Source organism: Neovison vison, chromosome 10, assembly GCF_020171115.1.
Source record: "Neovison vison isolate M4711 chromosome 10, ASM_NN_V1, whole genome shotgun sequence".
Lineage (NCBI taxonomy): Eukaryota > Metazoa > Chordata > Mammalia > Carnivora > Mustelidae > Neogale > Neogale vison.
In genome coordinates, this window is record NC_058100.1 from 2,853,898 (window position 1) to 2,876,464 (window position 22,567).

General features: G+C 54.2%; 1 protein-coding gene across 4 annotated transcripts in view; it reads right to left on the minus strand.

Annotated features, from left to right (window-relative positions):
* Window positions 1-1,250: 1,250 nt before the first annotated feature.
* The window catches only part of FCRL5 (Fc receptor like 5), a 33,067-nt gene continuing 11,750 nt past the window's right edge, over window positions 1,251-22,567 (minus strand). For 2 of the 4 annotated variants that reach the window (XM_044266638.1, XM_044266637.1), the window contains exons 4-14: window positions 21,369-21,623; window positions 20,818-21,093; window positions 16,401-16,679; window positions 12,194-12,472; window positions 10,733-11,011; window positions 6,475-6,753; window positions 5,927-6,043; window positions 5,280-5,307; window positions 4,273-4,355; window positions 4,040-4,105; window positions 1,251-2,408 (exon numbers count right to left, since the gene is read on the minus strand). In XM_044266638.1, coding sequence (XP_044122573.1) covers window positions 2,254-2,408; window positions 4,040-4,105; window positions 4,273-4,355; window positions 5,280-5,307; window positions 5,927-6,043; window positions 6,475-6,753; window positions 10,733-11,011; window positions 12,194-12,472; window positions 16,401-16,679; window positions 20,818-21,093; window positions 21,369-21,623 — 2,096 coding nt within the window. In that variant the 3' untranslated portion in view covers window positions 1,251-2,253. Of the gene's footprint in view, window positions 2,409-4,039; window positions 4,106-4,272; window positions 4,356-5,279; window positions 5,308-5,926; window positions 6,044-6,474; window positions 6,754-10,732; window positions 11,012-12,193; window positions 12,473-16,400; window positions 16,680-19,055; window positions 19,335-20,817; window positions 21,094-21,368; window positions 21,624-22,567 lie in introns of all 4 variants that reach the window. The other 2 variants (XM_044266640.1, XM_044266639.1) reach the window with 2 other exon arrangements.

Consider the following 22,567-nt stretch of genomic DNA (forward strand, 5'->3'; position numbering starts at 1 on the left):
CGCGTGGTCGTCGGTTACCAGCTCACAAACCTAACTGTCAGGATGGCAGGAGTAAATTCCCGATCGATCAACCTCAGAAAGCGTCCTATTAACCCCGCTGGAGGGAAGAGAGAATTTAGTGTTTTAGGACCTTCCTTTCTTCCTGACCCTCTACTTCTGGGTTTTTGACTTGTAAAACGAGAAGGTTTTTCCAAGGGTTTGATTTATGCTTGAAAAGAGTGACTTGAATCCATTTCTCGATGTAACATCTCAAGACAAAGTCTGTGGGGTCTCGTCTACAGGAAACAAGGAAATAGTGCGCACAGATGGGCTCGCCGCCTCTGATTTCTGTCAGGCTAGCGTGTTTATGGTATAAGGAGACTGAAGCCACCGTTGCTAAGTGTCCTGTGCTTTGGGTTAATTCTGAAAACGCACTGACCCAGCGTGAGGGCATCACGACGTCACCAACGTTGCCCGTGCAGAAGCCAGCTCCGGGATGGGGCGCCCAGGGAAGGACATAAAAGGCCGTGTAGGGAAACCCCGGGCGCTCGGACGACAGGGGTCCACGGGGGATGGATTCCTCCCTCCACTCAGTCATCTGCCCAGCACCTTCCGGCACAGAGCCTGCGTCAGGTTTGAACCACGACTCCCTGAGGTGCCTGGTTTCTCCTGGGCTTCCTGGTTGCTGTCAAGTCTTTCTTGCTGCTGCTCCTCAGAGATCGGAGGTCTCTACCACATCTTCTGGGACAAAGGCCAGCTCAGGGTCTTTGGGTTCCAACTCGTCTGTCATCCACATGACTTGTTCTCCGCACACAGTCTTCGCAGAGGCCCTGCCTGTCTTCAGACGGTCTCCTCACCTGCTGTGTGGTGGGCAGCTTGGGGTTTTTCCACTGTGCACCCAAGTCCTACATCCCTCCACCCAGCAGTCCACGGTTATGGCCACAGAGCTGTGCCTCCCGAACAGAACTTCATCACCTTGGGAGTCTCTGGGGCACGCGGTGGCTGGCACGCCAGCGGGAGCCCTGAAAGACTGGCGGAGGGCTCAGACGACGTCATCTGGGGAGGGTGACGGGGAGGAGAGGGGCTCTTGGCTTCAGGGCTGGCGTGGCCTGGACTGGGCTCTGACGTGGTCACACTTCTGACCCATGTCGGCGTGTGCAGGCACCAAACCTCGCTGCCCGGGGGTGCTCCCAGGCGGCTGTGCGGAGGGAGAATCCTGGAACAGCCTCCCCCACAACACACACACATAGAAATATGCACTAACACACACACACGTTTAAAAACTTTTACTGAATCACTTCAAGGTATTTCAAATATTTTCAAAAATATTCTTAAAGCAATACCAGATTATTATTCAATGGTATCAATACTATACAGTTCACATTCTATTTTCCCTGTCTCCAAAGTTTCTCCTGTGTCTTCCTCTTGCCCTGGAATCTGACCACGGCTCCCAGCAAGCTGTCCCGTCTCCAGTGCCTCCGGCCCTGCCTGCCTTTCTCTGTCCTCATGACCTTCGGAGCCGGCTCTGTCACAACAGCCCACACTTGGAGCGCGCGTCTCCTCCCGGTGACAGGTGGGAGGATGTCCCTGTGCCCACACCAGGGGGCACATGGGAAGGGGCTGTGAACCCACTGGCTCGGGCAGGGGTGTCGGCCCCTGTGCAGGGGGGAGCTGTCCTGGCGTCAGGGCTGACCTTGCTGTCTGAGGCAGCTGGGGCACGGAGGACAGCCCCATGGTGAGGAGGTCTGCAGCCCGCCTGCGCCTGTTCCCAGGGTCCCGTGCTGTCCCACTTGGCCAAGTGCTGTGGTAGCCCTGCCAGGCTGATGACCATTGAGGAAAGCCATTGTGAGGGGCAGGTGGGGGGGGAGGTGTCCGCAGAGGAGGTAGGTGACCGTGGGGATGACAGGTGTCCACAGAGGACAGGTGTCTGTGGGGGCAGGGGTTTGCAGGGAGGACAGGTGTCTGCAGACGAGGTCGAGGAGCAGGTCCCACTGAGGAGAGCTCAGGGTGTATGTGCGAGTGGGACTCCGAACAGGACCTGTGGCTGAAGCCCACTGAGGAAACCAGGGGACAAGATGGCCCTGGGTGGAAGCCACTGTGCAAAAGCCCATGAGCTCTGGGCTGTCACTTGGGAAACAGCGATGTCCTGTGGGGCCCGTGCTCCAGCCACACGGACAGCAGAGGTCGCAGGACGGGGCCTGGAGCCGTTCGGACCTTCCTACTTGCCCGTCCCCACCCCAGGATGGCTTGGGGTGCAGGGAAGGGTGTGTGGACTCAGCTTCGAGGAGCTGTGGAGACTGGGGGCGACGCCACCTTCACCTGGGAGTAGATGACCGAGGAGTGCTGGGGTCTGGAAGGCCGCCGGCTGGTGGCCGGGCCAGGGGAGGGCAGGTAGGTCCGGAGGAGCCCGAATGCGCAGTTTGAAGCCGCTGTGGGAAGAAAAGCAGCACTCAGCTGGCCAAGATGGCCCAGCCCTCTTGCCCGGCCCCACGCCCCCAACGTCCCCGACCCAACCTGAGCCCCCTCCCCGCCCCGACGGCAGCATCCCTGGACCGCCAGGGCCCGTCCTGAGACCCCGGCCTCCAGCAGAGCCCGGCCTCCCCTCGTCTCCCGAGAGCACGGGCGTACGGTGCTAATGCTTGGAGTACGGTGGGAGAAATAACCTCAGCCCCTCTGGGGTTAGTGTGAATTGGTGAGTGTGTGTGTGTGTGTGTGCATGTGCGTGTGTGTATTTTCCAGTGTCCGTCTCGTGTGCCGGGTACGGTCCCGCCTGCTGTGAATGGACACAGAAGCCCACGGAGCGTATTTATTTACAGCACCTGGACCTGTACTGGGCACATAGGACCTTAACACATGTCGGTGGGACGCTAGGTGTTGTGATCGCTTTTACACACTGTCCTGATGGAATGGACGGGGCACCGGGCAAGCGGCTCTCTCCTGCGGGCCTGGCGGGACCATCCAGGCTTTGCGACGTCAGGCCGTCACCCAAGGTCCTCGGCCTTAGTTCCCTCATTTATGACCCACTTCAGAGGAGGCTGTGAGCGAGAGGGAGCTCCTGTGTGGGACAGGCGAGCCGCTGAAGGAGCATGAGCACAAACACGGTTCATTTCACTTTGAACGAGAGGACTGGGAAGCCAGAGAGGGAAGCAGAATGGCTAAAACCACACAGCACCCCTCACAGGGAACCAGTGGAAGGGGTCTGCCCCCTCCCGGCCCGTCTCCCTTGTGCAGGAGGGAGTGGGGCTGGGGCCGTTCCTGGCTGAGCACCCCCCGGGGAGGACAGGCAGAGCCGGACCCCAGCAGTGAGTCATCCTCGAGCGCCTCGGACGGCATCTCCACGTCTGCTTTCTCAACCCCGTGGGTTAGGGTGGGAGGCAGAGTCTAGCCCCGAGACATCCGTGTCCCAGTCCCTGGAACCCGTGACTGGGTGACTTCACAGGGGACTTTGCAGACGCAATTAAGGTCAGCACTTTGCAATGACAGATTATCCTGGGTTCTCCAGGTGAGATTTCGGGAAGAACTTTCCCAGCTGTGCTCGGAGGGAGACCGATTTGGACAAATGATCAGAGGGACACAGCACAGCACCGCCCACTTCGAAGACAGAGGAAGGGGCCCTGAGCTGGGGGGAGGGCTGTCCTTAAGAAGGTGGAAGGGCAAGAAAGTTCTTCTGCCCCCGGAGCCTCCAGAAAGGAGGGCAGCCAAGGCAGACCCTCAATGTGAGCCCGGGGTGGGGACCGGGGCTCCAGCATGGTAAGATAATGTATCGGTGACATTCGTCATGGCAGCAACAGAAAACTGACGGAGGGAGCACGGGAATGCTAGCCCGTGTTCTATGACAGTAGGGAAGGCCACAGTCCTAACAAGGCAGGTGTCTCCTGAGGCCGTGGGTGGGGGATGGAGAGCGTGGCCTGCATGGTGGGGCCGGGGACCCCAGCAGGGCAGGCAGGTAGTGACCCCGCGTGAGGGCAGCTCTGTGCCCCTTTGGCCCAGAGCTGCAGAAGGGCTGGAGGCCACGCTGCATGCCGCCCACACCTTTGAAGTCAAGAGTCGCGGGTCTTACCTGCATGTCTGTTCCCCTCCTGAATCCGCACTTCCGAGTACATCACGTCTCCTGCTTTAGGATTGACTGAGAGAGAAGGCGCAGTTTGAGAGAGCGACAAGGGCCTGGCCTCTTGTCCGAGCTAGTCCCCAGCCAGAGCTTGTCCTCCGCACAGCCCCGTGGTCCCTGCCTGCCTCACCCCTGCCTGGACCAACCCTGGGGTCCCTGCCCGGGTGGGCGTCGTTGGTCCTCACCATTGCCGTACACCGGCTGCAGCTCCATCCAGCCTGGAACATTGTAGTAGGTGGGCTCTTGGGGGTCCGAGTCTGAAGGGCTCCTGCGAGACAGAAACAACCACGTCTCCCAGCAGCCCTGACGAAGCAGCTGTGGCCACCACTTCCCGCTGCCAGGTCTCTCTACCACCGGGTGGCCGCCAAGCCTGGACGCAGAACCGACCCCACACCCGAGGGTCTGCTGTTAGGAGCGCTCACGCTACAGATCACGACGTCTGCAGACTTCATGGGCACCGGGTACATAGCAGGCACTGTGCTAATGTTTATACAAATATGAAGCTGATTCTGTCATTATCCTCTTTTATAGATGGAGAAGGGGATGGTTCCGAGAGGCGAAGTGACTTGCCCAAGACCACGTGACCACGAAGGACAAAAGCCAGGATTCCAACTCTTAGAGAGACCAGGATCTCAGAGAAATCGGTCATGATCAGGCCCAGAGGAGCTCTGCGTGGTTTGGGTGCTGGGGCCATGGGCTTGCCCAGAGATGGACTGTGAGCCGTGGCAGGGCTCCCAAGGTTAGCCTCTGAGATCCAAGATGGCCGCCCCTTCTTCATAGGCAGTGCCTCTGGGTGGCCGGTCATGGGACTCCATCTCTTAGGCTGTCCCCGGAGCAGCTATTAGGTTGGTCATGGCCGGAGCTTTGCAGGCTGACCAAGCTGAGACTCGCTTAGGGCACAGATGGATTCGGTCTTGTAGTGGTCACTCAGACCACCAAGGCAACAGGGGTAGAGAAGTACGTCACTAAATTTTATTTAGTACCTCTTGATGCAAGAAGGCGTGTGTGGCTAAGGTGCTGGTGAGACCGTCCTGGCCATGGCCTTACATAAGCCCAGGGAAACCATAACACGGAGGTCACACAACCCACCCATCACACAACACGTCGCACAACCCAGCAGTGACCAGACCTGCTTCATTTTTATCCCCTGTGGGCATCTCATTAACCACACACAGCACGGTCTGGGACATACCTGGAGGGGTCAGAGGTCAGCCTTCCTCCTGCAAAGGAAAACAGAGGGTCACTGGGGCCAGGAGAAAGGGGCCTTTCCAAGGGACACAGGTGCTCGGAGGGTCACGAGAACCTGTCGCGGGTCGGCGGAACTGGGAGGACCCGGCTCTGCTATGCCCAAGGGAGGTGGCAGATGGGGCAAGGTTGCTGGCCCTGGCTCGCAGTGGGGCACAGGCACACCACGGAAGAGGATTCTGTGGAGACCGGTGCTGCGTGGCTGCAGGCGGGAAACAGGTCTGACCGGCTGCGGAGATACTGCCCGTGAAACAGCCAGCAAGTCACCGGGTCCCACTGGGTTTCTGTTCTCACTCCCGTTTCTCGGTCTTTCTCCTCTTCCTCCCATTCCCTTGGGGCGTGTAAGGGGGCAGAGGGAGACATGCTGAGGTTTGTGATGTGGATGAAGTCTGTCTCACGGAGGCATCTTCTGTGCACTAGGGCTGTTTGGGCAACTCTGTTTGTAAAGACCAATTCTGGGGAGGTGGGCGGGGAAGGTGGGCACTGGGACTGTGCAGGGGAGGAGGTGCTGAGAGCTCAGGGGTGCTTACAGAAGCAGCAGGAGCCTGAGGGGAGGGGGCGGGGAGGGCAGGGACTCAAGCGAAGCTAACCCACCTGCTCTCCTGGGGAGTCGGCAGTACAACAGCAGAGCCATGACCACGAGGCCCGCCACGCTGAGCAGGCCCCCGGCCACGCCTGTGGCAACAGGGCCACTTCTGCTCCCTGTCAGCCCTGGAGGGGAGACCCCGCGTGTGAGCTGGAGGGAGAGGCTCGTGGTCTCGCACTGCTCTGACCCCTGGAGCTGATGCCCGGGCCTGGGAGGGAGGAAGAACCCGGGCACCAGGACTGGGAGTCTAGGCAGCCTCCCAGGAAATGGCTCTGCTCCCGGGGACGGGGCTCATGTCTGCGGCTGAGGCCGGGCTGGAGGGCCGGGCTGGGCAGGGCCCAGCGATGAGCATCAGATCAGGGATCCTCCTTGGCCTCTGCTCCCACTCAGGCACTGTCCCTTCAGAAACGCTTCAGAAGAGGACCACATGGAGAACTCTCAGCTTTGTTTCCCTGTCCCTGAGAAACTGTGCCCAGCTCACGCATGATGAGGATTATCAGAACATCCTTGGAGGAGACAGCTGTCCACATCTGCGACCTGGGCACAGGAAACCCACCTGTGACGCTGAGGGTCACTGCCTCGCTGCGCTGGGCCCCCAGGCCGTTGTCGGCCTCACAGGAGTAGTTTCCAGAACGTTCTGCGGTCAGAGATAGGTTGAAGGATGCTCCTCCTCCAGAGGGGGCCGAGATGCTCCCCAGGATGACGTCCTCATGGTAAAACCAGTACAGGATAGGGGGAGAGCCGCTCTGGGCCTCACAGCAAAGCTCCAGCATGTCCCCCACCATGGCCCGGGTCCCAGGTGCCCTGAGGGTGAGGATGGGGCGGGACGCTGGGACTGAGGGAGACAAAAGTGAATATACAAGTTCCTATTTCTAACATATTCGTAAACGAGCAGAAATCATAACAAGTGGCAGAGGTCAGACTTCAACCTTGGATTCAATCTCTTAGACGGAAATTCCTATGACAGACAAGCTAATGACCTTCATCAACAGACGCACAAAAATACCCAAAAATACCCAGCAGAGAAGTGTGGGAAGGTGTGAATTGCTGAAAACATCAAGTAGTCAATAAATAGATGAAGCGATGATTGTTTCTATTCCTAATTAAATATATACAATAAACACACCCATCAGAAGGGCAAAGCCTGAAGAGACAGATAATACGCTTGGGCCTGTGGACAAACAGACCTCACCACGCTCTGAAGGAACTGTGGATTTGAGACACTTTCTCGCATGGCAATAATTGCCTGATTTAGAATGCACATCACATTTGACCCCACAAATCTACCTGTAGACTGCTTCCTCTAGGGATACTGACGTGAGTTAGGCAAAGGCATTTGTGCAAGGATTTCTGTGGATGAATTCTTATAATAGCTAAAAACTAGGGACAACCTTATTAAGTGACTAATGAAATACAAGAGACATCCAAGATGTATTTTCTATGTGAAAATGCAAGTTGTAGAATTACATATAACCTGATTCTACCTCTGTGAATAAAGGTTATATCTCTATGTTTATAATATATTTGAATATTTCTAGAAAAATACCCACGACTTCAGCAACTTAGGGGTGGAATATTTGGGGTTTTCTACATAGACTGTCATGTCATTTGCGGAGAGTGGAAGTTTGGCTTCTTCTTTGCCAGTCTGGATGCCTTTTATTTCCTCGAACTGTCTGACTGCTGAGGCTAGGACTTCGAGAAGGTATTGTGCTGAAAGAAGTAAGTCAGTCAGAGAAAAACAAATACCATACCATTTCACTCCTACGTGGAATTTGAGAAACAAAACAGTGAACACGGGGGAAGGGAAGAAAAAATAAGATGAAAACAGAAAGAGAGACAGACTGTGAGAGACTCTTAACTCTAGGGAACAAGGAGGTTGCTGGGGTGGAGGGAGGTGTGGGGGATGGGGCAACTGGGCGTTAAAGGGGCATATGATGTCGTATGTGACTGGTGAATCACCAAACTCTGTCTCTGAAACTGATACTACATATGTTAACTAAATTAAATTTAAGTAAAAATTAAAAAAAAAAGATACCCATGAGACTCTCTTCTTTTCTTCCCCGTGAAAATATTAACAGTGGTTATATCTTGGAAGTATGTGGACGTGGAAGTGTGTTTGTTCCTGCAGGGAGGTTGAGACCTTCACTTTCATATTGTCCCTTTTGTGCCATTCATTTACTCATCATGAAGATGTATGTCTTCCTTCAGAATAATTGCCAAAAACTCGAAAGTTGAATACCCACCTTTTGCAATGACATGTTTGGAACTGGAAGGAATTATGCTGAGTGAAGTAAGTCAAGCCGCGGAAGACATTTACCATGAGGTTTCACTCATACGTGGAGCGTAAGAACTAGCAGATAGGATGATAGGGGGAGGGAGGGAAATCTGGAGGGGGAGAATTCAGAGAGGGAGACAAACCATGAGAGACTCTGGACTGCGGGACCCAAACTGAGGGTTTCAGAGGGGAGGGGGATGGGGTAGCCAGGTGATGGATATTAAGGTGGGCATGGTTGTCATGAGCACTGGGTCTTTTATACAACTAATGAACCACTGAATCATCAGAAACTAATGAGGAACTATATGCTGGCTAACTGAACGTAATACAAAAATAAAATACAATAAAAACTCAAAAGTTGTGTGAAAATACAGCCATAAAGGAATGTCACAACGCAGACTCAGGTGAAGACCTGGGTAGACCCATCCTTCAACATGGCTTTCCTATTGCCAGCTACGTGTAAACTGGCTATTTTCTACCTCTAAACCTCTCTTTCCTCTCCTGCAAATTGGGGATAAAAGTGGTTTCACTGGTTTATCTTTAAGATGAAATGAGATATTACATGCTAAATACCAAGCACAGGGCCTAGTACAAGTAAGGACTCCGAGATGGTGATGATGATGATGATGGTGATGATGAAGGTGATGGTGGTGGCGGTGGTGGCAGTGGTGATGATGGTGATGGTGGTGGTGGTGATGGTGATGGTATTGATGGTGATCATGAAGGTGATGGTGGTGATGGTGGTGGTTGTGGTGGTGGCTACGGTGATGGCGGTGGTGGCGGTGGTGTTGATGGTGATGGTGGTGGTGATGGTGGCAATGGTGATGGCGATGGTAGCAATGATGGTGGTGATGGTTATGATGATGGTGATGATGGTGATGGTGATGATGGTGATGGTGGTTGGTTATGGTGGTGGCTATGGTGCTGGTGGTGGTGATGGTAGTGATGGTGGTGATGGTGGTGGTGGTGATGATGGTGATGGTGATGGTGGTGGTAGTGGTGATGGTGGTGGTGATGGTGGTGATGATGATGGTGATGATGATGGTGATGATGATGGTGATGATGATGGTGGTGGTGGTGATGGTGATTTTGATGGTGATGATGGCGATGGTAGTTTGTTATGGTGGTGGCTATGGTGCTGGTGATGGTGATGGTGGTGATGGTGACGGTGGTGATGACCAGAACACTCATCTCAACTGCCCTTTGCGTACTTTTGCTATACCCCAGTTCTCCCTAAAAGGAGTCTGGAGGTTGGACCAGCCAGTAGGGGCCATCGCAACAGATTCAGAGCTCACAAGTAGCAGCTTTCCTTTGGATATAACACTTAATGTCAAAAGGGCAGAGGGCAGTGTAAAGAATGGAGGAATTTGGTGGAGGGCTGGCCGATTCCATCCAGGCCATCGAACTTTCGTCTCTCTGTGCAGGTTTCCTGTGTCCCCATTGCTTTAAGAATCATTTTGTAAACAGGACTGGCTTTGTCTCCTGAAGGGCTATGCACAGACTTAATGTTAATACAGAGTTTTTAATATGGAAGTTTGAGGCATGTTTATATTTATGGTAATAAAAGAAGCACAAGAATAGAGGCTTGTGAGGGTCAAAGAGAGAAAAACCTTTCTGATGGAGGCATAATACTCCATAGTGTATATGGACCACATCTTCCTTATCCATTCGTCTGTTGAAGGGCATCTTGGTTCTTTCCACAGTTTGAAGATTGTGGCTGTTGCTGCTATAAACATTGGGGTACAGATGGCCTTCTTTTCACTTCATCTGTATCTTTGGGGTAATTACTCAGTAGTGCAATTGCAGGGTCATAGGGAAGCTCTATTTTTAATTTCTTGAGGAATCTCCACACTGACACCAACTTTTCTATCAACAAGGACAGGACTGGAAGAGATTATGCTGAGTGAAATAAGTCAAGCAGAGAGAGTCAATTATCATATGGTTTCACTTATTTGTGGAGCATAACAAATAGCATGGAGATGGAGAGGAGAAGGGAATTGAGGGAAACTGGAAGGGGAGGTGAACCATGAGAGACTATGGACTCTGAAAAACAATCTGAGGGGCTTGAAGGGGTGGGACGTGGAAGGTTGGGGGAACCAAATGGTGGGTATTAGGGATTGCATGGAGCACTGTGTGTGGTGCAAAAACAATGAATACTGTTACACTGAAAGGAAATAAAAAATAAAGAGAGAGAGAGAGAGAGAGAGAAAGAGAGAGAAACCCAGGCAAGGGATGGCTAAATCTTTTTCTGGAGCAGAGAGACATATTTTCAAAGTTTACTAATTTCTCTTTCACAAGCATAACTACAGATCAGTCTAGAGTTTATGGCCTAAAAAGACTTTGGATGTCTAGTGAGGTGTTTGGATCCCATACAGGAAGAGGGACCTGGGCTTGAAGATGGGGCAGGATTCCTGCCGGCAGGAATTCCCCGGGACTGGGCTGTCTCACCAACAGTGGGGGTGTTAGAACTCCCCTCTGGCTGCCGGGGAGAGAAGGCATGCCACGCTTGGTGATGCTACTATGGGCGGGACCAACCTACCTGTGACGCTGAGTGGCACTGTCTTGCTACGCTGGGCCCCCAGGCCATTGTCGGCCTCACAGGAGTAGTTTCCGGAAAGTTCTTCGGTCAGAGAGAGGTTGAAGGATGCTCCTCCTCCAGAGGGGGCCGAGTTGCTCCCCAGGGTGATGTCCTCGTGGTAAAACCGGTACCGGATCGGGGGAGAGCCGCTCTGGGCCTCACAGTGAAGCTCTACTACATCCCCCACCACGGCCTGGGCCCTGGGCACCCTGAGGGTGAGGGTGGGGTGGGACACTGGGACTGAGGGAGGAGACATAGTTAACCATCAGTTTCTACTGTTGAAGTATGTTCCTCCATAGGAGAGAGCTTTCAAACTGGAAACTGTTTTCTGTAGCTTTCAGGGACTTTGTGACACTACTCAGAACCCAGCTGTAATTTGTGCGGATCTGAAGAAACAATGACATTGGTGTGGTACTATGTGTGGCACCGGGGTTGGGTACGCAGCTGCAAGTGTGTTTGGGGAATCTGAAAACAAAGATTCAGCTGACTTCTGGGAAATCAAAAGATAATTGGGGAAAAGGAGAAATCGGTGTCATCAAAAGTAGGAACAGGAGAGACCTGTTATTCACGCAGCCAGAGATGGTACTGAGCGTCTGGCAGGGAGTAAGGTTTCAGTGAGCCGGGGCTCTGCTGGGCTCTGAGGAAGGGGTCATTCAAAGGGTTGAAGGAGCAAGTAGGACAGGAGGCTGTGCTCAGGTTATTGGAGCCACGGCGGACACGGCAGTGTGGCTGATGTGGAGCAGATGACAAGCCACCGTGTTCAGTGGTTCACCCATGTGGACGTTAGAGTCATGGACTGATGGCCGAATGCAGGGTGGAGAGCAAGACCACGGGTGAGGTGCCAAGTCGGCACTAAACGGGGCATGGCAGGGAGATCAGCCCATGACAGGGCCAAGTGGAGACTGTGCTATGGCTGAACGCTCAGGAACAGGTAAGAAGTCAGAAGAGGACATCAGAAGTCTTCTAGCCACACCTCCTGGTGCCCAGAGACATTGACTTCCCGAGCCCAGAGAAATTAAAGGGCCAATGGGAGAGTGAGTTGGCCTTTTAATGGATTATTAGACAGAGGGAACCCCACTTAAATCTCCTGTGAGGTGAGACACACTGTACTTGTAATTTCCTTTCTGGTTGATCATTGTTGACTAGGATGCAGTTGGTGCCCTGAGAGCCTTTGCTTCTATTTTAGGGAAGTTTGGGTCACAGTGGCTACAGCGTTGCTTCTAGGACGTGCACAGCAAGCAAAGGGAAGGTGCAGGTTCCCGAAAATGCAGACTCCAGAGCTCCCAGACGGAGGCTGTTTGGGCAGTAGGCCTGCTGTGATGTCCCAGGCCAAAGGGCCCTGTGGGACCTCCGATCTTGGCTACTGGGGAAGGTGGGGGCACGGTGGTCCCATTTATGCTGCAGTTGGGGTGGTCAACTCACCTGTGACACTGAGTGAGGTCTCCTCGCTGTGCTGGGCCCCCAGGCCATTGTCGGCCTCACAGGAGTAGTTTCCAGAATGTTCTGCGGTCAGAGAGAGGTTGAAGGACACTCCTCCTCCAGAGGGGGCCCAGCTGCTCCCCAGGATGACATCCTCGTGGTAAAACCGGTACTGGATCGGGGGAGAGCCCCTGTGGGCCTCACAGCGAAACTCCACCATGTCCCCCACCACGGCTCGGGTCCTGGGCGCCCTGAGGGTCAGGACAGGGCGGGACGCTGGGACTGAGGGAGGAGAAATAAGGTAGTTGACATCAGGATCTTTTCACATTTCCTTTATTTTCATTTTTCAGAGATTACCCGTGTAGAGCATTTGTGACACGTTCTAGATCTTTCCTATGTGTAAGAACACCGGTTCACACCAACAGTAAGCAAACACATGACACATACACGCCGCAGGTCCTGGTCTCCAGCCGGGTTTTCCCCTCAGCAGTACGTCCTGAGCATCCTTCCACGTCACTCTTACGGGTGTATCTCCTCCACCTTTAGAGACCAACTTCACCTGGGTGTAATTTGTACACAACAAAAGGCAACCCTTTCAAATGTACAGTTTGATAATTTGGGGTGAATACTGCTCGATTAGTTTAATAAGCACAAATCCTTCCAGTGTGTGGATTCACCGTAGTGCACGGAGGGATGCCCCCGACCGGGAAGTCCTTGTCCTCCTCCTGCAGGTGATGCCACGGGCCACAGTCCTGCATCTCCACCCTGGCCCATGTGTGCCCATGCTGCTTAGGATAAATTCCTAGGAGTGGGATTTCTGGGATGAGGAATATGAACTTCTCAAATAAGCATATATTAGGCTTACACTACATTATTACTCAAAAGCTTTGGACCGGTTTGCATTTGCACTAAGGGAATGTAAGAATTCCTATTCCCACACTCTCACTGGTGAGAATCATAGAAGTGTAAAGGCTTACTTATTGCTCCTTCTCTACTCCTAAGCCTCAACTCCACAGTTATTCCCTCTGAACAGCTCAGTCACTGCCTCCTATGGGACCCTGTGGTCTATGACTGGGTGTTTCCAGGGCTGCTGGTGAACTACAATCCATTGAGGAGAAGTTACCGCCTGTAAAGGATTCAGACATTATTGACAAAGTGAACGATTTGAAAACTCTTAATTTTTCAAAATGTATCCAGTCAAGTCTTTTCTTTGGTTTTCTGCTACAAAATAAGGATCATAATCACGAGAGACGTGCTGTTCTTTTATTTCTTCTGCTCCCTTAGAACAATTGCCTTTTCTTTGCTACGTGTATTTTTTACCTTTTTTGGCACTTTCTGTAACCATAATTCTCACAGTTGATTAGCCTTTGTTTTTATTTCTGAACCCGTGGTTGTCAGCCCTATTTATACAATATTCTCACCTAAGGATGTGTTAAGAAATATCGATTCTGAGGTCACATCTGAGAGATTCTAAGTTTAATTGGTCCAGAGAGAGGCTTAGTAATGAGCCTGCTTCAGAGCCCCTAACTGATTCTCTGAGCCGAGCTCCAGCTGCGGAAAGATATTCAGTGCATGCATTTTGTATCACAGTGAAGTAAGTTTGAGTCCTTTGTATCAATTCCTAATTTGGCTGGCTGGTTTCTGTCATCGAGTGATTTTTTAAAAAAATATTTTATTTATTTATTTGACAGACAGAGATCACAAGTAGGCAGAGAGGCAGGCAGAGAGAGAGGAGGAAGCAGGCTCCCCGCTGAGCAGAGAGCCCGATGTGGGGCTCCATCCCTGGACTCTGAGATCATGACCTGAGCCGAAGGCAGAGGCTTAAACACTGACACCCAGGTGTCTCTCATCAAATAATTTTTTAAAAAGGGTTTAATAGACACTAAGTTCCCTGGGTCCCTGCATGTCTGAGTATGACTTGCGGATTTGGTTTAAAATTCTCGGTTCTCTTTCCTCTCTCCAAAGACCCAGGACCCTGGGATCATGACCTGAGCCTAAGGCAGACACTCAACGACTGAGCCACCGAGGTGCCCCAGAACACTAAAATTTCTTAAATCATCTCTTTACATCTTTACATCATCTCTTCACACTTTATATTGGGGGAAATGCCTTCTTTTGGTCATTCTTGGTTTCCATGATTGAAAACAAGGGTTACCAAGGAGACAGAGAGCCTTCACATCCATAGGCTCAAAGATAAGGCCATCCGTACCCAGACTCACGTGTTCCTAAGATCAGCACACCACCCATTTGCACACTCAGCAGCCGCCATCTCCAGCTGCATCCCGCGCTGACACCCACTCCCACAGCCCTCAGGGTGCCTCTCCAAGCTCCCCCATGAACGGCGATGGAGCCCGTCATGGTGGTGCTTTCTCTTGCTGGGACAGGTAAGTGAGCCCAGCTTTGCAGCCCGCACGGTTTTCCCCGGCTGTCCTCTCTGGGTCTTTGACTGGTGCCTCTCATACTCTCCCTCACTTCCTTTCTTCCAGAGCATCATGAATTCCTGGCCCTTGGGTTCCTGTTCCAACTCAAATCACAGAACTCTGGGGCTGCCACGGACACTAATTATTGTCTCATCTAACTACCAATATAAGGTGAAAACAGTAGGACGAAGAAAGTTAAATGTTTCGCCCAAATTACGAACCAATGATGTTCATAGCCAGAGCTCGCATTCAGGTTTCTGACTCATACTTAGATCTGATGACCCAAATGTTTTTCAGGCACCCTGGCTCTTTCTAGGAAACCTCAGAATCTGTGCTCTGCCTCTAGTTCCCTAAAACAAGCATTTTCTGAAACAGACTTCCTTATGTGTCATGTCATCTCCGTACTTTGTGAGGCCAATGGTGGGCAGTACCCTGGCCATGGCCTTGGTGGGTGGTTAGACCAGCCAGAGCCACTCACTGTTTCGGCAATGAGCCACCCAACATTGGCAGCCCAGGCAGAGAGTGGAATCCAGAGCGAGGGGTCCCACCCAGAAGCTGATCCGTCGATGCTGGGTGCTGCAGAAGCTGTGAGTCAGGAGAAGTCATGCGAGAGAGGGGATGGAGTGGGGGATGCCCAGGAGCGACAGGGATGATGGACAGGGACACGAGGAGAACAGGTGGTGGCCAGTGAGTCCCGTGACGGGAGCTTCTAGCCTGTCGCGTGTTAACATAACCTGCTTTTGAGAAGTAAGCCCTATTCTGAGACATCTCTCATCTCTTCCGTGGGTCTGTACGTGTTGTCTTTCTTGTTTTACTCACTCCCTGGGTGTCCAGACAACAAGTCTTCCCCCTCTGGGGACGCCCCGTCTCTGTTTCCTTCTGAGGGGGAAGGAGCCACTCAAGGTCTCTCGGTCATAGTCAGCCTCTCGGAAGAGCCGACACACCAGTGGACGACCAGACTCTCACTCTCTCGTGAGCAAAGATCCCAGTGTAAACGGAAGCGACTTCACTCTGAACATGACACCGTTTTGGTGGCTACATGAGTCACCATGAACCGTACACCCCTGATTTGTATACTTTTCTGAATGTGTGTCATACTTCAACACAAACTTTAAAGATGTAATCCAGTAAAATGAAACTTATTTTAAAGGGTTAGGACAAAGCATCACGGAAACTCCAGAAAGCCCTACCCCCTTCCCTCGTCCACCCTGCTGTGAGCTCCTGAACCTCTTGGGAACTCTGGAGAAGCTGAGGGCTCGCCTGCGACCTGTCCCCCTGACTGTGCTTGTGGCTTCGTGAGCGCATGTGTTAGTGGGGACAGCAGGAGATGCTTCTGTGCATTGAGTTAAGAAAAATGGTCTTGGGGACTGAACCTACAGGGCAGGAGAAAATAATTTGAGGGAACGCATTCATCTGGCAAAAGCTGGGGAGTACGTGGAGCTACCGGGGTTCTGGCTGAGCCAGGGCTGGCTGAGGGCTGAGGCCCAGGCAGCTGGTTCTATAGAAAGGGAGCTGCCAGGGCCACCAGGTGGGTGGTGGGGGTGGGGGGGGCAGGGACTGGAAGGTGCATGCAGACTTCGGAAGGGGCAGTGTGAGAGGTGAGACCCGAGTCACCTCCCCTGACTTCAGCCACAAAGTGCTCAGTGCAGGTGCAGGAGAATGCAAACGAGAACAGAGTCCCTGGTGTGCCAGCTGTCTCGTCACTTACCGCATGGGGCCTCAGTTTCCTCTTCTGTAAAATGGGGACACAAGAGTAGAAGATGAGTGACCAGTAGGCATCCAGGGCTTACCTGTGACAGACAGGCTCTCGGGGTCACTGCGCTGGGGGCCAAAGCCATTGTCCGCCGTGCAGAAGTAGGTCCCGGAGTACTCTGCACTCAGAGTAACAGTGAAGGAGGCCCCGCCAGCAGAGGGTGCCGAGCTGCTCCCCAGGGGCACGTCTCCGCGATAAAACTGGTACAGGATGCGGGGCGAACCTCTCCGGGCTTGACAGGAAAGCATCAGCCGGTCTCCCTCAACAGCTCGGGGTCCGGGAGGGCTGAGGGTGAGGACAGGACGAGACACGGGGACTGAGGAGAGAAACGTCAGTCAGCAGGTGCTCCTGTGCGGGTCCGTCACGGGCCAGTCTCAGCCCTGCCCTCCACGCTGGCCTTTCCCTTTCCCGTCACCCACAGCCCCTTCTCCACAACCACCCCCCTTGTTAGGTGACCTCAGTCCCATTTTCCAGTGTACACGATGCCCTTGGGGAAGAAGTTTCTTATTTTGCTGCTGCCAGGCCCCACCCTTACCTGTGACCCTGGTAGACTTGCCTCTCCCCTGCCCAAGGAGGGTCCTCCTCCCCCATCCCTCCACCCCCACCACAGAGCCCAGCTGCCTCTGTCTGTCCCAGATGCAGATGCTCTCGCTGTACCGGCTTCTTCCAAGTTCCATTTAGATGTGTTTCATCCCCTGCACGCGGGAGAGTCCACAAGCACTACCAGGTCCGTGTTCGCTCTTCCCGCCGACGCCTTTCCCCCTGTGAGGACGGATCTCTGAAGGAAGGGGCTACACGTCCTGTCTCCACTTCTCTTCCTCTCACTTCTTTTTCTGTGTGCATTGACACCTGCTTTTTATCCCCACCAATCTATCAAGCGGGTTTTCTGTGTTGGTGATGATAACGGTACTAAAGGGCTTCCTTGCGCGTGCCCGGTGTGTGTGCGTTGGTCTTAGGTGATCGCAAACAGAGGCACGCGAACCTTTACCGAGTTGCCGAAGAGTCCTGTGGGGCAGGCTCGCTTATGGACCCTGTGGCACAGAAGAGGAAGCCGAGGCCTGTCGCTGTAGGTGGTGAGGCAGGCCGCGTGCTCAGTACTCCGCTCTCGTTTGCGTTCCGCTTCTGCATTCGGGGCTTTGTGGCTGGACTCAGGGGAAGTGACTCAGCTCTCACCAGCTCTCAGCTCGGCTTTGGCTGAACTGGCCCCTGTCTTCTGCTCGAGCTGTCTCTTCCCTTGGCTTCCGTGGGACACGCGGACACGGCACCTTCTCTGCCAGCCATGGTCCTCAGGCTTTCCCCCTCCACGGGGCTGGCCTGGGGTCCGGACTGGCCTCTCATCTGGGGCCTCTGCTATGCTCCTGGCTGCTCCCCAGGCAGTCTTTTCTGCCATCCATGCTCACCTATAGTGTCCTTGCACTGACCCTCCCAGTGCGAAACTGTGCGCAGACCCCAGAACTCCCTTCAGGATGAAGCTCTAGCGTCCCCAGGTCCTGGCCCTGGACCACTCCCTTCCTTCCCGCGGCCTTCAGCAACTGCCCCTGCCTGGGCCACAGCCTCTTGCTCTCCTTCCCCACTTCCCATGACCCACTATCCAGCCGTCAACTCGTGCGCAGACTCCCCCAGAATCCTCTCAGGGCACAGGAGAGATTGGGGTGCCTTCTGCGCACCTACAGCCCAGGTACTCATAGCCCTTGGACTGATCTTGCCCTATTGCGGTCCACACCTTCTGCGTGACCCCAGAACTGTGGCCCAGGCCACACAGGCTGGCCTGAGGCGTCCGTAGGTGGAGCGCAATCCGGCCCCAGGGCCCTCCTGCCGTAGGCGAGCAGAGGCGCCGTCACGCAGAGCCTTCCGCCCCAGAGATGCCACTGGCCATGCCCTCGGCTGTGCAGACGTCAGGCCATGTCTCCCCGGTCTTTCCTCCGAGGCTCCCACAGAACCCCCGGGACTATTTCCTCCTAAAGCTTTGCGCATCCGCTGCGGGAGGGGCTGGGTTCAGGCTTGTCTCCGGCCTGGCTCTGCTTTTTCTACAGACGAGGAAAGGGAGTCTGCTCTGGTCCTGAGCCAGGACTGGGCTCCGCACTGGTCCGGGCCCGCCCCCTCCAGTCCCCGCTCCCCAGCACTGCGCCTGGACTCTGTTCTCCACCGACAGCACAACGCTCAAGGCTCCACGGAATCCACTTTGGCTCCGTAACGTGGACACCCGCTTTTGTGGCCTCGGGGCCTGACGCCGGTGGGCAGGCTGAGCCACCTCTGCTCCCCGGGCCCCTGCGTGGCCTCCCGCCTGACCGCTGGAGCCCATCGGGCCGCACACCCTGCCAGTCCTCACATGCCTGAGCAGGAGGGGCGTCTGTGGGGAACCTCGCGTCCTGCTGCCGGCCTGTGTCTTTGTGATCAATATGTGATGTTAGGCGGACAAGAAACACCTGTGAGCCCTTGGGGACTGATTTTGTAGTTTCTGAGGACACCGGGCAGCGGGAGAGTCACCGGACAAGTGGTGAGAAAGAGGAAAACTTCTGGCTCCTCAAGCGTCTGGGCGGAAAGGAGGTCGCTACCCTGCACCAGCGGGATGCGCAAAGAGGGGGCAGCCGACCCCAGAGCCAGGACATCGGGAAGCGGAGGAAGAGGCAGAGGCCCTGGAAGGTGGGGACATGCTTCTGACCGGGCTGGGGACTGACCATCCAGGCCTTACCGGTGACAGAGAGGGACACCGGCTGGCTGCGCCGGATACCCAGGCCGTTGTCTGCGGTGCAGAAGTAGGTCCCGGAGTACTCTGCCTTCAGATAGAGTTGGAAGGTCGCCGTTTCCCTAAAAGTGACCTTCGTCTTCCTGAGAACCACTTCTTCATGAAGAAACTGGTACTCGATCGGGTAAGAGCCTGTCTGGGCTTCACAGGAAAGCGTCAGCCGGTCTCCTTCGACAGCCTGGGTGCCGGGAGGGCTGAGGGTGAGGCGAGGAGGAGACACGGGGACTGAGGAGAGAAACGTCAGTCAGCAGGTGCTCCTGTGCGGGTCCGTCTCGGGTCGGTCCGTGCTGGCTTTTCCTCTTCCCGTCACCTGCGGCCCCTGCTCCCCACGGACCCCCCTGTTGCGTGACCTCGGTCCCATCTTCCAGTGTAAACGATGGTCTTGGGGAAGAAGTTTCTTCCAGGCCCTTACCAGTTCCTTCCTCCCGCCAGTGACCCTGGACCCCTCCCCTGCCCAAGTCAAGGGGTCTTCCTCTCTGTCCCTGTTTTCCACTTCTCCGCTCATTGGGGCTGGACTCAAGGATCCACCCTTCACCCTTCTTTCTTCCAGAGTCACACACACACTCCCAGACCCTGTCCTCTGTTGCTCTGTTCTCCCGGCACCCAGCCTGACTCCCTCTGTTTCCAGATGAGAGGACAGAGTTAGGTAGAAGCTCACAGGCCCGTCTGCAGCCACTCTGCCAGCTGTTTCCAGAGCCCGCCAGGACCTTGATCTGTCTCCTGAGCCCTGGTCCTAGTGCTGAATCCCGTGTCTTCTTGAGAGTGCGCCGGAGTTGGCCCTGCGGGCAGGGACGCCCCTGTAGAAGCTATGACCTCTCACGGCCACGACTGACCGAACAGCCTTGAGTGCCCTGGTGAAGGAGAGATTGGTCTGCTGTCCTCCACACCCCTGGCCACATCTTTGGCGTAAGCATGATGCCCCCACCCACCTCTGGATCCCACCAGGGGCACCTATTGGTTATTGTCAACAATTAACTGATGCCTGGGAAGGAGACACCTCCATATCCCTGGGGGACAGGAGAGAAAAGGGGAGGGAGAGAGAGGGAAAGAGAGGAAAAGAGGGGGGGAGAGATGGGTGGAGATGGTGCAGACACACTGAGGGCGGTGGTTCCTGGGGTGCACAGGGCACGAGGCCCACAGAAGACAGGCATGTGTTCAGGCATCCGAGAGCCGGTGGAGACATCGGGATGTGTTATCAGCAGAACTCTGTTCCCTAGAAATGCGTATGTTGAAGCCCTAACCCCCCGTGTGGCTTATTTGGAGATGGGATCTTTGAGGGGATCATCAAGGCTAAAGGAGGCTATAACGTGGGGCCCTGATCAGATAAGGCTGGAATCCTCAGAGAGCAGGAGGAGACGCGGAACGGGAAACTGGGGGATGGTGGCCAACGACGGGACAACCTGTCTTCAGACACCAGTCTGCTGGTGCCTTGATCTTGGACGCGTAGCCCCCAGAACTCTGAGCGAGTGCGGTTCTGCGTGCAAGCCAAACAGCCTGGGGTGCTTCGCTCAGGCGGCTGGGCAGACGCGAGCAGGCGACTTGGGGAGGAGCAGGAGGCGGGTAAGGGGAGAGGTGGGGGGGGTGGCAGGAAGAGGACTGAAGCCGGGAGTGGTGGGGCTTTTGTAGATGGACCGAGAGGGGGACCGAGGGCTGATGGGAGGCTCTGCCGGGCTCCTCCCAGCAAGTCTCAGCACCTGCCCACACTTACTCCGCACGGGCAGCTGGACTTTCTGGCTGCTTTTGAGGACCCTGGAAGACACTGCCTTTGCCTCACACCAGTAATGCGATGGGTCTTCCTTCCCCACGATGGTTCTCAGAGAGCCCGTCCAGCCTGACCCCAAGTGCCAGTCATCTCTGAAGAACTGGAACCAGAGTCGGACATCTGACTTCTGAGCGGCGAGCTGGGTCTCACAGGTCAGGATCACTGGTTCCCCCGGATTGGGTGAGGAGGGGTTGGCCCTCAGTATGGGTCGTGGAAACAGCTCTGGAGAGAAGAATCACAACAGGCCCCAGAGCAGTGAGGCCTGGAGCCGCTCTGGAGAGACGCACAGCTTGTGTGCGGCCGCCGAGAGCAGGGGGAGCAAAGAGGGGGCGACACGACCCCCGTGCTCTTCAGCGCAAAGCACGCTTGCACTCTCTCTGGTGCTTGCGGGAACGAGCCCTGAGCTTTGGTGATGCCCCAGCTCCCCCTTCTCCTCCTCGACCACCTCAGGGACCTTCCTTCCCAGGAGCCCTCCTCACAAATGACGAAGGCTTCACCTTGGACTTGGATTCTGACTGCGTCTGAAGAAGAAGCGCAACAGTGGGTCCCAGATCCAATACAGCGATATTCTCCACTATCCTTCAGACCTGCGTGGTTGATGTGGAAGCTGGATTTTTTACCAAGGTCTATCAGCTTCTTGTCATTCTTGTACAGGGCCCTGGTCTTCAGGGATAAACCTGGCTTTTCTCGGCACATCAGAGTCAGAGAGTCACCTTCAAACACGGACGGGGGAGCCTGCAGGATCAGCTCAGCTGCAAGAGACACAAGGATGGCCGTTGGGGGCCGTCCACGGATTCTCCCTTCCTGTCGTTATTATTCCAAAGAGGTTTTATAGGATAGGGGATGGGGGAAAAGAAAGCATACAATAATTATAATTCCTTTCGTCCTGATTTAAAATGAGCACATACGCCCAAGTAAACTGGGAAAGCAGAAACGGAAGTAACAATCTCCTCTCAGGCGTGCACTTGTCTGGTGCTCTTCTCCGCGTGCAAGTTCGGGAGAGCCTGTGTGTGCTGTGCTCGCTTCAGGACATCGGAACAGTGTGTGTATTTCCTAACTTGGTCTTTCACTCACTGTGCTGTGAACACTTTGCCGTCAATCTCTTTACCGAACCTGACCTCTAATGGCCTTCAAGTTTTCCCTCACTGTGACATGATGTAATTTACGTAGGGAGTTTCCTTTCTTTACCATTTGAGTTCCTTCCGTTTGGGGGGGTGCATATCTATGATTTCAGTAGGTCAATTCCGAGGAGGGGAATTGTCACTTCAAAGAGGACAAGCATCAAATTTGCTCCTTGTTACTACCACACTGCTTCCTTGTTTGCAAAAGAAACAGCATTATAACTGCTTCAAATTCCAGACAGGTGGCCTTAGGGCACAGGAAAAAAAGAGAGATGTTTCTTCCTTGTCCCTTGCTTTCTATATACAGTTGACCCTTGCACAATGTGGGGGTGGGCACGGATCCTCCACGCAGTGGAAAATCAGAGTCTAACTTTTGACTCCTCCGAACCCAACTACTCATAGCCACCTGTGCCAGAAACCTTAGTGACAACGTGAATGGTCAACGGACATGTATTTTGTATGTTCTCTGTATTACAGACTATATTCTTATAATGAAACTAGAGGGAAATGTTAACTAAGAAAATCATAAGGAAGAGGAAATACATTTATAGCTCTGTCCTATAACAAAACAAAAC